Genomic DNA, 12,435 nt, shown 5'->3' with positions numbered 1-12,435 from the left:
GGGCACATCTTCATCTTGTGTGAGTGTGTCTCCATCATCTCGCCGACGCCACCTCTCCCTCCAGAGACCCACAGCTGAGGCTGGACCTCGGCAGCATGAAATCTTTCAATACTGGAATTCAAGGTTTAAAATTTTTCCTCAGTTCTTTCAGATTGAGAAATGCTGAGTGTGTTCTTCCCTTTTGTTTTTCTAACTCCAGGGCTTTGCATTATTCGTTATGATAATGGACTTTGTCTTCTTGAGCTGCTCTTTGAAATCTTCTGTTCAGCTCTTTTATGCTGTTAATTCTTCCATCCTCTTTAGCCACTATCCATTCAAGGGCAAGGTTCAGAGTCTCTTTTGACATCCATTTTGGTATTTTCTTCCTTTCCTGTCTTTTTAGTGACCTTTTGCTTTCTTCATGGATGATGTTCTTGATGTCATCCCCCAATTCTTCTTGTTTTTGGTCATTGGTGTTCAATGCATCACATCTAATCTTTAGATGGATTCTAAATTCAAGTGAGATATAATCAAGGTCATATTTCGGCTCTCATGGACTTGTTTTAATTGTCTTCAGTTTCAGCTTGAAGTTGCATATGAGCAGTTGATGGTCTTTTCCACAATCAGCTTCTGGCCTTGATTTGGCTGAAGATATTAAGCTTCTTGATCACCTCTTGCCACAGTTGTAGTCAATCTGATTCCTGTGTACTCCATCTGGCAAAGCCCACATGGATAGCCGCCATTTGTGTTGTTGAAGATAGGTATTTGCAATGAATAAGTCATTCGTCTTGCAAAATTGTATCATGCGGTCTCCAGTGTTATTTCTATCACCAAAGCCATATTTTCTAACTACTGGTAACTCTTCTTTGTCTCTAACTTTTGCATTCCAATCTCCAGTGATAATTAATACATCTTGATTGCATGTTCAGTCAATTCCAGACTGCAGATATTGGGAAAAGTCTTCAATTTCTTCATCTTTGGCTTTGATGGTTGGTGTGTAAATTTTAATAATAGTAATAACTGGTCTTCCTTATAGGCTTATGGATATTATCCTATCACTGACAGCACTGTACTTCAGGATAGATCTTGATGTATTATTTGTGGTGATGAATGCCACTCCATTTCCTTTCAATTTGACATTCCCAGCATGGTAGATTATATGTTTGTTTGGCTCAAAATGGCAAAAAATAGTCCATTTCAGCTCACTAATGCCTAGGATATAAATACGTATGCATTTTATTTCATTTTTGAAAACTTCAAGTTTACCTTGCTATGAGTTGGTTTCGACTTGATAACAGTGAGTTTGGTTTTGGTTTTTAGTTCCAATTTTCCTATATTCATACTTCGTACATTCCATGTTCTGATTATTAATAGGTATTTGCAGCTGTTTCTTCTCATCTTGAGAAGTACTACATCAGCAAATGGGGGTCCCAAAATCTTTACTCTATCCACATCATTAGGATTGGCTCTACTCTGAGGAGGCAGCCCTTTCCCAGTCGTATTTTGAGTGCTTCTGACCTTAGAAGCTCATCTTTCAGCATTATATCACACAATGTTTCAGGGTTATTCATAAAGTTTTCCAGTAATCAATCAGTGTTTCACTGTTATTCATAAGGTTTTCACTAGCAAATTCATTGAGAAGTGGATGGTCTCTTCCTTCTTCCAAGTCTGTCTTAGTCTGGAAGCTCCACTGAGACCTGTTCACCATGGATAACCCTGCTGATATTTGAAACACCTGTGGCATAGCCACCACAGTACAACAAACTGACAGACAAGTCGCTATGAGTCCTGTCTGACTTGACGACACATAACAACAACAACAACAGATGTTCTAAACTGCTCTGCTCATTTCCTGATCTCCCCCACCCTGCTCCCTTACCCATGGGGCAAACACCCACCTTCTGCTGGTCCCAGGCTGGCTTCATTTACAATAGTGACATGATAAAGATATGTTATAAAACATAAAAGCTGCAAAGATAGTTTCCTTTATAAAGTGCTTTTAAGAAAAAAATGCATGACATTTTATATGTTTGTTTATATATTGCTGCCTTTTAGGGGTTATCTTTGTGTCTAATATAGTCATAGTCATAGATTTTCTGATTATTGGCACATATGTCTTCATACCTACTATTTTCTGTTGCCCATCTGCCCATTTTGCAGGTTGTTTTTTTTTTAATTTTGATTGGCAATTTTGTTTCATCTTCTTTGAAGGCAACTAGCTGGACAATATTTTGCACGTACCCTTGACAATAAGTGCCACCACATTCTGGTCAAAGGAGTGTGAGCAAAAGTGATATACATGCACCAATGTGAAGTCCATACATGACCAGTTATCCAATTACTGCTTCTGCTGACTGGTAAGGATAAGTGTCATGAAATTAGAAGCTAGGCATGAAGATAGATTAGTCACTAGATGGAAGTTAACTGATTCTCTGAATCACCACTTGGACTGCTTACTTATCAGGAGCATCGGCTCTGGTCTTTAAGTGATCTTGAGAAATGATGTTCACCTTATGCTGTTAACCAAATATTACAAGAAAGAGATGAACTCAATAAACAATTGGCCAGTTTGCAAATAGAAATAAAAAATGGTAGAAAGGCATTCCAGAAATTTGATGTTCCTCATGTATCTCAGGGTTAGAATGGAAAGCTACTTGTTTATTCTAAGCAATATGAGCTGAGATTTAAAGAGGCTTTGAACAGCAAAGGCTCTTCAAGATTCAGCCCTACAGTAAGTATCTAGCTAAGTTTAGTATGTGTGATGGTCTTCAAGTAATTAATTTTCAGTTGTGAAAAACAGAGACATAAGGCAGTGCAAAGATGCAAATGAATAACTTATTTTAGAAATATATACAGGAAAGAACTTTGGGTGTAACTTACATATGTATTGGGAATCTCTGGTGGCATGGTGCCTAAAGCTTTTGATTGCTAACCAGAAGGCTAGAGGTTCAAACCCATCAGCCATTCCTTTGAAGGAAGGTTGAGCAATCTACTTCTGTAGTGATACCACCTCTGAAACCCAAGGAGGGGTAGCTATGGATCGGGTCCCATGGACGGCACATAACAACAGCAACAACAGCAACAACAATTACATGAAACTGAATAGAAGCAAGCAGATCAGATCCTTCTAAGCCTTTTAGGCATTTGTATTTCTAAGGTTATCACAAATACAACTAAAAAAAAAAAAAAGATGACTTTTTAAGTTGCAAATGTAACCTTAACCTCTAAATCAGCCAAATTTTGGCTGTGAAAAATATACTCTACTAGGAGAATATACTCCATGGCACCACTTCAGGTAAAACCATGGAGAATAAAGGAGAAGGAAGATACCAGGAGGCACAGAAATGTTCAGGCTAAAACCTAATAACCTAGGAACTTACACAGGCATTTGGTACTGGAGTGTTTCATAGAAAAGGAAGAGAGAATAGATAAAGAATTTTTATGTGTAGGGCATTGGGGTTCTGAGGGCATAGTCTCCACCCCCTTGATTCCTTCTGTCTTCTAAGTACCACTCTTTCACCTTTGTCCCTATAAAAGGGACTTTTTAAAAATTCTCTCTTCTTTAAAGGCCATGAAATAATTTATCAATGTCACCTCTTATGTACAGCATTCTAACACCTATGGCTTATAACATACCAACTATCATGAAGGTGACAAAAGACTGGACAGAGTCCAGATTGTCTTTTGATAGTAAAGCATTGATTACTAACTGCCTTGTTGCATTCCTGAGTATCTTTTTTCAATAGGATTATAGGAGTATTCAAGAATATGCATAAAGCAAAAGATAATCATTTTGTTAAAACTATTATTCTTGTAACAACACAAATATGTGGAAAGTTTTTAAGAAATACTATTTGAATGGAAATAATTACACATCATTAAGTCAGTACAGAAATATAAAGTGACAAAATCTAATTTTAATTTGAAGTAATTTTCCTCTGTAATAATGTTACAGGCAGCATTGGGGATCATAGGCTGTCACTTGGGATTCTATAGGATTAAATTCAAATTCTGAATTTCTACCTACTAGCTCTGTAGACAAAGAACAAGAACTTATGCTTTTCTATCCTGTTTCCTCATTTCTATAGTGCTTATGTGAATATTTAACTATAGTGATTTTGTAGTTTCAAAATGAGAAAATACATTTCTTTCCTTCCACATTACTGGGCACTTATTTGGAGCTTTGAAAAGTTAGCATGTTCCCATACTGTTCTGCATCTGCAATTCTATTGAATCAGAAATAGAATACTAGAATTGTAATATTTTAATCTTTTAAGTCCTTGGAATATATAATTATGTGTATATACAATCCCAAACCTGAAATTCTGACTCATAATGAGCTATAGGACAGAGTAGAACTGCCCCATAGGATTCCCAAGGCTGTAAATCTTTCCAGAAAGCATACTACCATATCTTTCTCCTGCAGAAAAACTGGTAAGTTCAAACTACTGACCTTTAAGTTAGCAGCCAAGACTTAACAATTGTGCCACCAGCACACCACTGTATATATAATACAGAGAGAGCGAGAGAAAGAGAGAGAGAGAGAGCATGCTTTAACCTTTAACCTTTGTACTACCCAGTCCTACTTCCGTAGTGATACTGCCTTGGAAACCCAAGGAGGGGTCGCTATGAGTCGGGGCCAACTCGATGGCAAATAACAACAACAACAACATGCGTATATTTACAATTCTATTAAGTAGACTTTATTTATTTATTTATTTTGAGGACAGAGCTGATGCATTTTTGTGTGTTCCTGCTCCCAACCTGAGTTTCTAGAACAATGCTTTGAACTTAACCTGGTATTCAGTAAATGTTATTATACAGAGGTTACTGTTAAACTTTAATAGATTAGTCTGTCCTAATTTTTTAAAATGACATGGCATACATCTTTTTTTTTTTTTAAGTAGTGCAAAGCAATTTGAATTTTGGAAGGCCATACCTGAACCAAGTTCATAAGGGTGTCTCTGAAGTGTCCTGAGGTCTCTGAGTAAATGTCTCCTTGAAGGTCACTGCTATATTCTGGGAAATAAAATGCTCATTTTAAAGATATGATTTATTATAGAATCACGTATCAATGTGCTTTGAATAAGTTGATGCTACTTGCTCAGTTGTGAATAGAAGCACAGGAAATGCAGTCAGTATTTTGACATTTATTTTCTTTTTGCTACCTTCTACTAAAGCACAGTAATAAACAGTCTGCCAATGAAATCTGACACCTATTGGTAACATAGACATACCAAAAACCTAACCAGATCTTAAAAATACTAACATTTTTTTTTCCAAAATTGAAAATCGTTTCACATTATCTAATTCTCAAAATTCAGAATTATGTTGCATTTCCAGCCCAGAGTTCTTCCCATGCTTTGTCTAAGTTTAATATTATAAAAGGGAGGTTCTTCATGCTGCTTGGGAAAATCTTGTTTTTGTTCAAATGCGATAGAGCTATTTGAAATATTGTCTTGACATTCAATTTTATATAATACATAATGCAATGGAACTTAAGGCATTAAACTTTTTGGAATGAAAATAGTTACCTTATTCCATTTTTAAATGTGAAAAATATGATTTTAAGGCAGATTTCAGGGATTATGAAAAGTGAAGTGGTTATTTATATTTCAAAAATTTATTGAACAATTGTTCTGTTTTGCTTTATTTTATACACACACACACACACACACACACACACACACATATAAAATCTGGTTTGTCCTGGGTAAGATATAATATTCTCCTTGAACCAAGGTGCTGGGCACTTGCTTATCTTAATGAAAATATTCACTTCTTAGACACTAGTAATTTTTGGTTTTATTGATTGTCTTGGGATTTACTTTCTTTTCAGTAGCTTAATCATCATTTTTACTTACTGAGTTCATTAGTCTTGATTCAGTCATGTTAAAAAAAAAAATTACCCCAGAAAAAAACCCTTAAAACACACACTGGAATATTTTAGTGTGCTATTTGGAAATACAAAGTTTATATGTGTATAAATTCCCTTACGCAAACAATAAGCTTCTCTCATCTGGAAAATTTCTGCATTTGTTCTTGATGCTAATATGTCAATGAGGCAATTTTCATCAGTGCCTACTCCCTAGAAAAACAAAGAAAAAGAAAAATATAAAGATATTGCCTTAGTAATAAGAGTCATCTTATGCTCAGTAAAAGGATATGGGTATTCTTAGTATTCTGAGAGGTTGTGTATTTGGAATTGAGACAGACTCAATTTGAATTCTAGTTAATTTGCTCTCTGTTTGATCTTGAGCAGACAATATTATGTACAACTCTATTTCTTTAATTAAAATAAAACAATATGGGAATTTATAAATAATGTGTAAAAAAGATGTTTTAACCATTGCTCATTGAGCATTTCTATTTTGCTGCTCAAATATCACTTTTTGGCAAACTAAAATTAGAACATAAGGTTCCTCACTCTCTCCCTAGATGTGGAATTTTGTACAACTTGAACATTTGGAATGGGTGTCATCTATGGTCTCTCTTTTTAAAAATTCTGGTATTGTTGTTTGGGTGCAAATTTACAAAGCAGATTCATTTTACTCTCAACAGTTCATGTACATTTGGTTTCACAGCCCCAATTATAATCCCCAACCATAAAAAGCCTTCCTCCCATCTCCTCTCTGTGACTACCCCTTCCCTGTTTCCTTCTTACCTTTGCCTTCCTGTCTGTCCAGTGTCCTGTCTGTGAATGTTGCCCTTCTTATGTCTCATAGTTGTTTGATCTAGGGTAGGTGAGTGCATCTCCCTGGGGTAGATGTTCTGCTTCCTACATTTGGGTTAAGAGCTAATCTGTGGAAGTGAGTCCATTTCCAGGTCTGAAGGGTAACCCAGGGCCATAGTCTCAGGGGTTCCACCAGTCTCTATCCAACCAGTAATTCTGGTCATTTTTGTGTTTTTGAATTTTATTCCACGTTTTTCCTCCTACTCTATCCATGATCTTCAATTTTGACCTTTATGAGTGGTTGGTATTGGCAGCTGGGCACCATCGAGTTCTTCTGGTCTCAGGATTGTGAAGTTCAGGTCCTAGTGGTCCATCATATCTTTGGAGCAATTATTTCCAAATGACTTTGATTTTATTCACTCTCCCTTGCTCCAGGTGAAATGAGACCAATATTTGCATCTTAGATGACTGTTTGAAACCTTTTAAGACCCTAGTAGTTACTCAACAAAGTACGATGTGGAACAAGATTCCTACATACTAAGTTTTGCCAATTGAGCATGATGCCCCTGAGACTATGGTCTCAAGCTTGCAGGCCCAGTGATTCTCACCCTCGAGGTGTTAAGTAGTTTCTGAGAAGCTGCTCCAACCTGGTCCTCTTTCACTTCTGTAATGTGTGTTGTTAATGTTGTAGCACATGTACATATGTAAGACTAACTTTAGCCAAATATATCATTGGGCTTGAGTATACTCCTGTTTGACTACCCACAATGGATCATCTCACCCATCTATACATTCATCCATAGCCTAATATTTGCTGCCACTGGCAATGCCTTATTGTGCATGTAATAATGTTTGCCTCTGTTGTCTATATCTTTTGTGCATGTTTCTGTGCCCTCCCTTTCTGCATTGTTACCATGTTTGTCATACACTCTTGCATTACCACCCTCCCCCACCCAAATCAACATATGACTCCCAACTAGTCAGAAATTTTCCCTCTCCTTCCCTCCCATTCCCAGTAACCATCAAAGTGAATTTCCTTCCCTGTTTAAACTTTTGCTTAACTTTTTACAATAATGGACTCATACAATATTTGTCCTTCTGTGATCGATTTATTTCACTCAGCATAATGTCCTCTAAATTCATCCATGTTATGAGGTGGTTCATGGATTCTTCACTATTCTTTAATGTTGCATGGTATTCCATTGTGTGAATGTACCATAGTTTTGTTATCCATTCATCTGTTGATGGTCACTAAGGTTGTTTCCATCTCTTTGGTTTAGTGAATTGTGCTGCAATGAACATGGGTGTGGATATATTTGTTCATGTCCTGGATCTCATCTCTTTAGGATATATTCCTAGTAATGAAATTGCTGGATCAAATGGTATTTCCATTTTCAAATTTTTAAGGAAATGCCATATTGCTTTCCACAGTGGCTGTACCTTTTTATAGTCCCACCAGAAGTGTATGAGAGTTCCAGTCTCCCCACACCCTCACCAGCATTTGTTATTTTCTGTCTTATTGAATTTTGCTATTGATACTGGGGTGAGATGATATCTCATTGTTGTTTTGATTTGCATCTCTCTAATGGCTAATTATAATGAGCATTTCCTCATATGTTTTTTGCCCACCTGTATATGTTCTTTGGTGAAGTGTCTGTTCATCTCCTTTGCCCATTTTTAAATTGGACTGTCTTTTTGGTGTAGAGGTTTTGAAGTTTTCTATAAATTTTAGAGATAACTCCCTTGTCAGATATGTCATAGCCAAATATATTTTCCCAATCTGTGGGTTCTCTTTTTACCCTACTGGAGTCTTTTGATGCACATAAAAATTTAATTTTAAAATGTCCCAGTCATCTACTTTCTCTTCCACTGCTTGGGCAATTTAGGTTATGCTTGATAATCTATTTATGCCATAAATTAAGGCCCCTATGTTTGTCCCTATTTCATCTTTGATGAACTTTATGATTTGGGGTTTTACATTTAAGTTTTTGATACAACTTCAGTTTGCTTTTGCATATGGGGTGAGGTATGGATCTTGTTTCATTTTTCTGCAAGTGGATATTCAAATTTGCCAGCATCATTTGTTAAAGAGCCTGTCTTTCCCCCATTTAATGGGTTTTGGCCCATTGTCAAAGATCAGCTGTCCATATATAGATGGGTCTATTTCTGGGTTCTCAATTCTGTTCAATTGTCTGTCAATTGTTCTGTTTGTCTATCACACCAATTCCATGCTGTTTTGACTACAGTGGCTGTGTAGTAGGTTTTGAGATCAAGGAGTATGAGACCTCCTACTTTGTTTTTCTTCCTCAGAATGCTTTGCTAATCCGAGGTCTCTTTCCTGTCCATATGAAATTAATGTTTGGTTTTTCCATGTCCTTAAGGAGCTCTGATAGCATAGTGTCTTAGGCATATGACTGCTAACCAGAAAGGTGATGGTTAAAACTCATCAGCCATTCCATGGAAGCAAGACTGGGCAATCTACTTCCGTAAAGATTTGCCACCTCAGAAACCCAGTGGGGATCGCTATGAGTAAGAATCCACTCGATGGCAGTGTTTTTCTTTCCTTTTTTTAAGAATGTTGATGGAATCTGGATCGGGATTGCATTGAATATGTAGATTGCTTTGGGTAGTATGGACATTTTCATAATATTCAGTCCTCCTACCCATGAACATGGCATGCTTTTCCATTTATGTGTAGGTCTTTTGTAGTTTCTTGCAGTAGTGTTTTGTAGTTTTCTTTGTATAGGTCTTCTGTGTCCCTGGTAAGATTTATTCCTAAGTATTTTATCTTTTTGATATCTGTTATAATTGGTATTATTTTCCTTATTTCTTTTTCAGAGTTCTCTTTGTTGAGGTAGAGGAATCCAACTGATTTTTCTATGTTGATCTTGTATCTTGCCACTTTACTCAATCTTTGTATTAGTTCCAGTAGGTTTTTCTTTTCCTTTTTTTTAACTTGTGTTTTGGGTGCAGATTTACAGAGCAAAATTTGTTTTACATTCAACAGTTTGTGTACATTTGATTTCATGCCCCAATTGCCATCCCCTACCATAACAAACTCTTCTCACCTTTCATCCCTGTGACCAACCCCTCCCTGTGCCCTTCTTTACTATGCACTCCTATCTGCCCAGTTTTCCCTCTTTGTGAATGCTACCTCTCTGACACCCCAGGGCCAATTGCTCTAAGGGGTGTATCTCCCTAGAGTACATGGGTGCATCACCCTAGGTATGTGTTCTCCATGTACATCTTTCTACTATTGGGCTGAGATCCAGTCCTTGGGAATGAGTCCAATTTTAGCCCCAAAGGATAACTCAGGGCCATAGTCTAGTCTTGGGGGTTTGACCAAGCTCCATCCTACCAGTAATTCTGGTCATTTTTGTGTTTCTAAATTTTGTTCCACATTTTTCCTCACACTCTATTCAGTATCTCCAGTTTTCATCTATTTTTGAGTGGTTGGCATTGGTAGTCAGGCACCATCTAGTTCTTCTGGTGTTGAGGTCCATCATAGCCTTGAACTAATTGTTTCCAGATGTCTTTAATTTTCTTCATTCTTCTTTTCTTCAGATGAGAGATCAGTAGTTGCATCCTAGATGACCACTCAAAAGCTTTGAAGACCCCAGTCACTACTCACCAAAGTAGGTTGTGGAACAAGATTTTTATGTACTATGTTGTGCCAATTGAGCTTGGTATCCCCCAGAACTATGGTCCCAAGTCAGCAGGCCCAGTGATTCTCTCTCTCAATGTGTATGTTTGTCTATGAGAGGTTACTCTTACCCTGTCTTCTGTTGCTTCTTAATGAGTGTGGCTAATTTTGTATCACTCATATCTATGTAAGATTATCTTCAGCTGCATGTATCCTTGGTCTAGGGCACATTCCTGTTCACTAACCTCCACTTGATCTTCTCAGTTGTCCATGAATTTATCTGTAGCTTGATGTTTGGTGTTACTGGTGATGAAGTATTATTCATATACTAGTTTTTGCCTCTTTTGTCCATATCTTATGTATATGTATCAGTATCCTTCCTTTCCCCAGTGTCATCATGCTGGTCACAGACTCTTTCCATACCATCCCTCCTCTCACTCAAATCAACATGTGACCCTCAATTAGTCTAAAATTTTTCCTCCCCTTCTCTTCCATCTCTGGTAACCCACGAAGTGAATTCCCCTCCCTCAGTAAATGCTTCCTTGACTTTTTACAATAATAGGCCTATTATTTTTCTTTTGCACTTGACTTATTTCACTCAGCATAATGTCCTCCAAATTCATCCACATTGTGAGAAGATTCATGTATTCTTTATTATTCTTTAATATAGTATAACATTCCATTGTATGAATGTGCCATGATTTGGTTATCCATTCATCTGTGGATGGACAATTAGATTATTTCTATCTCTTTGCTATAGTGAATTGTGTTGAGATGAACATGGGTGTGCATATGTCTGTTCATGTCCTGTCTCTCAACTCTTTAGGATGTATTCCTAGTAATGGAATTGCTAAATCAAGTAATATTTCTATTTTCAGTTTTTTAATAAAATGCCATACCATTTTCCACAGTGGTTGTACCATTTTACAGTCCTATTAGCAGTGTATGAAAGTTCCAATCTCTCCACAACCTTTCCAGCATTTGCTGTTTTCAGTCTTGATGAACTTTGCTATTATTGCTGGGGGGAGATGATATCTCATTGTTGTTTTGATTTGCATCTCTCTAATGGTTACTGATCATTTCCTCATGTGTTTGTTGTCTGCTAGTATATCATCTGTAGTGAAATGTCTGTTCATGTCCCTTGCCCATTTTTGTATTGGATTGTTTGTCTTTTTGGGTTGAGGTGTTGAAGTTTTCTGTAAATTTTGGCAATAAGTCTTTGTCAGATATGTCATAACCAAATATTTGTTCCCAGTCTGTAGTTTCTCTTTTTACACTTTTGGAAAAGTCTTTCTATGTGCATAGGAATTTAAATTTTAAAAGGTCCCATTCATCTAGCTTCTCCTATTCTGCCTGTGCATTTTGGGTTGATAGTCAAACCCAAACTATGCTTGATAGTTTATTTATGCTGTAATTTAGGGCCTCTAGATTTACCCCTATTTTATCTTTGATGAGCTTTATAGTTTTGGTTCTTACATTTAAGTCTTTGATCCAGATTAAGTCTGTTTTTGTGTATGGGGTGAGGTATGGGTCTTGTTTCATTTTTCTGCAAGTGAATATCCAATTTTGTCAGCACCATTTGTCAAAGAAGCTATCACGCTCCCATTTAATGGATTTTGGTCCTTTATCAAAGGTCAGCTGTCCATATATGGATGGGTCTATTTCTGGGTTTTCAATTCTGTTCTGTTGGTCTGTTTGTCTATCATTGTACCAATACTATGCTGTTTTAACTACTGTGACTGTATAGCAGGTTTTGAGATCCAGATGTGAGACTTCCCATTTTGTTTTTCTTCACCAGCAGTGTTTTGCTTACCTGAGGCCTCTTTCCTTTCCATATGAAATTAATAATTGTTTTTTTTTTTCCATATCTTTAAATAATGTTGATGGTATCTGGATCAAGATTGCATTGAATGTATAGATTGCTTTGGGTAATACTGACATTTTCACAATATTCAGTCTTCCTATCCATGAACAAGGCATGTTCTTCCATTATGTAGATCCCTTGTAGTTTCTTGTAGTAGTGTTTTGTAGTTTTCTTTGTATAGGGCTTTTGTGTCTCTGGTAAGATTTATTCCTAAATATTTTATCTTACTGGTAGTTATTGTAAATGTTGGTAGTTATTGTAAATGGTATTTTTTCC

The 12,435-nt window shown here is 36.7% G+C and overlaps 1 protein-coding gene across 1 annotated transcript in view; it reads right to left on the bottom strand.

Annotated features, from left to right (window-relative positions):
* ANXA10 (annexin A10) overlaps nt 1-12,435 on the bottom strand; it is a 119,441-nt gene that overhangs the window by 64,841 nt on the left and 42,165 nt on the right. Inside the window, exons 4-5 of the mRNA XM_007952892.2 lie at nt 5,977-6,067; nt 4,919-4,998 (exon numbers count right to left, since the gene is read on the bottom strand). Coding sequence (XP_007951083.2) covers nt 4,919-4,998; nt 5,977-6,067 — 171 coding nt within the window. The remainder of the gene's footprint in view (nt 1-4,918; nt 4,999-5,976; nt 6,068-12,435) is intronic.

The sequence above is a fragment of the Orycteropus afer genome, unplaced genomic scaffold (genome assembly GCF_000298275.1).
Source record: "Orycteropus afer afer isolate SDZICR_OR568_19922 unplaced genomic scaffold, OryAfe1.0 scaffold00364, whole genome shotgun sequence".
Taxonomy (NCBI): domain Eukaryota; kingdom Metazoa; phylum Chordata; class Mammalia; order Tubulidentata; family Orycteropodidae; genus Orycteropus; species Orycteropus afer.
This window is presented reverse-complemented; position numbering and strand designations above follow the sequence as displayed.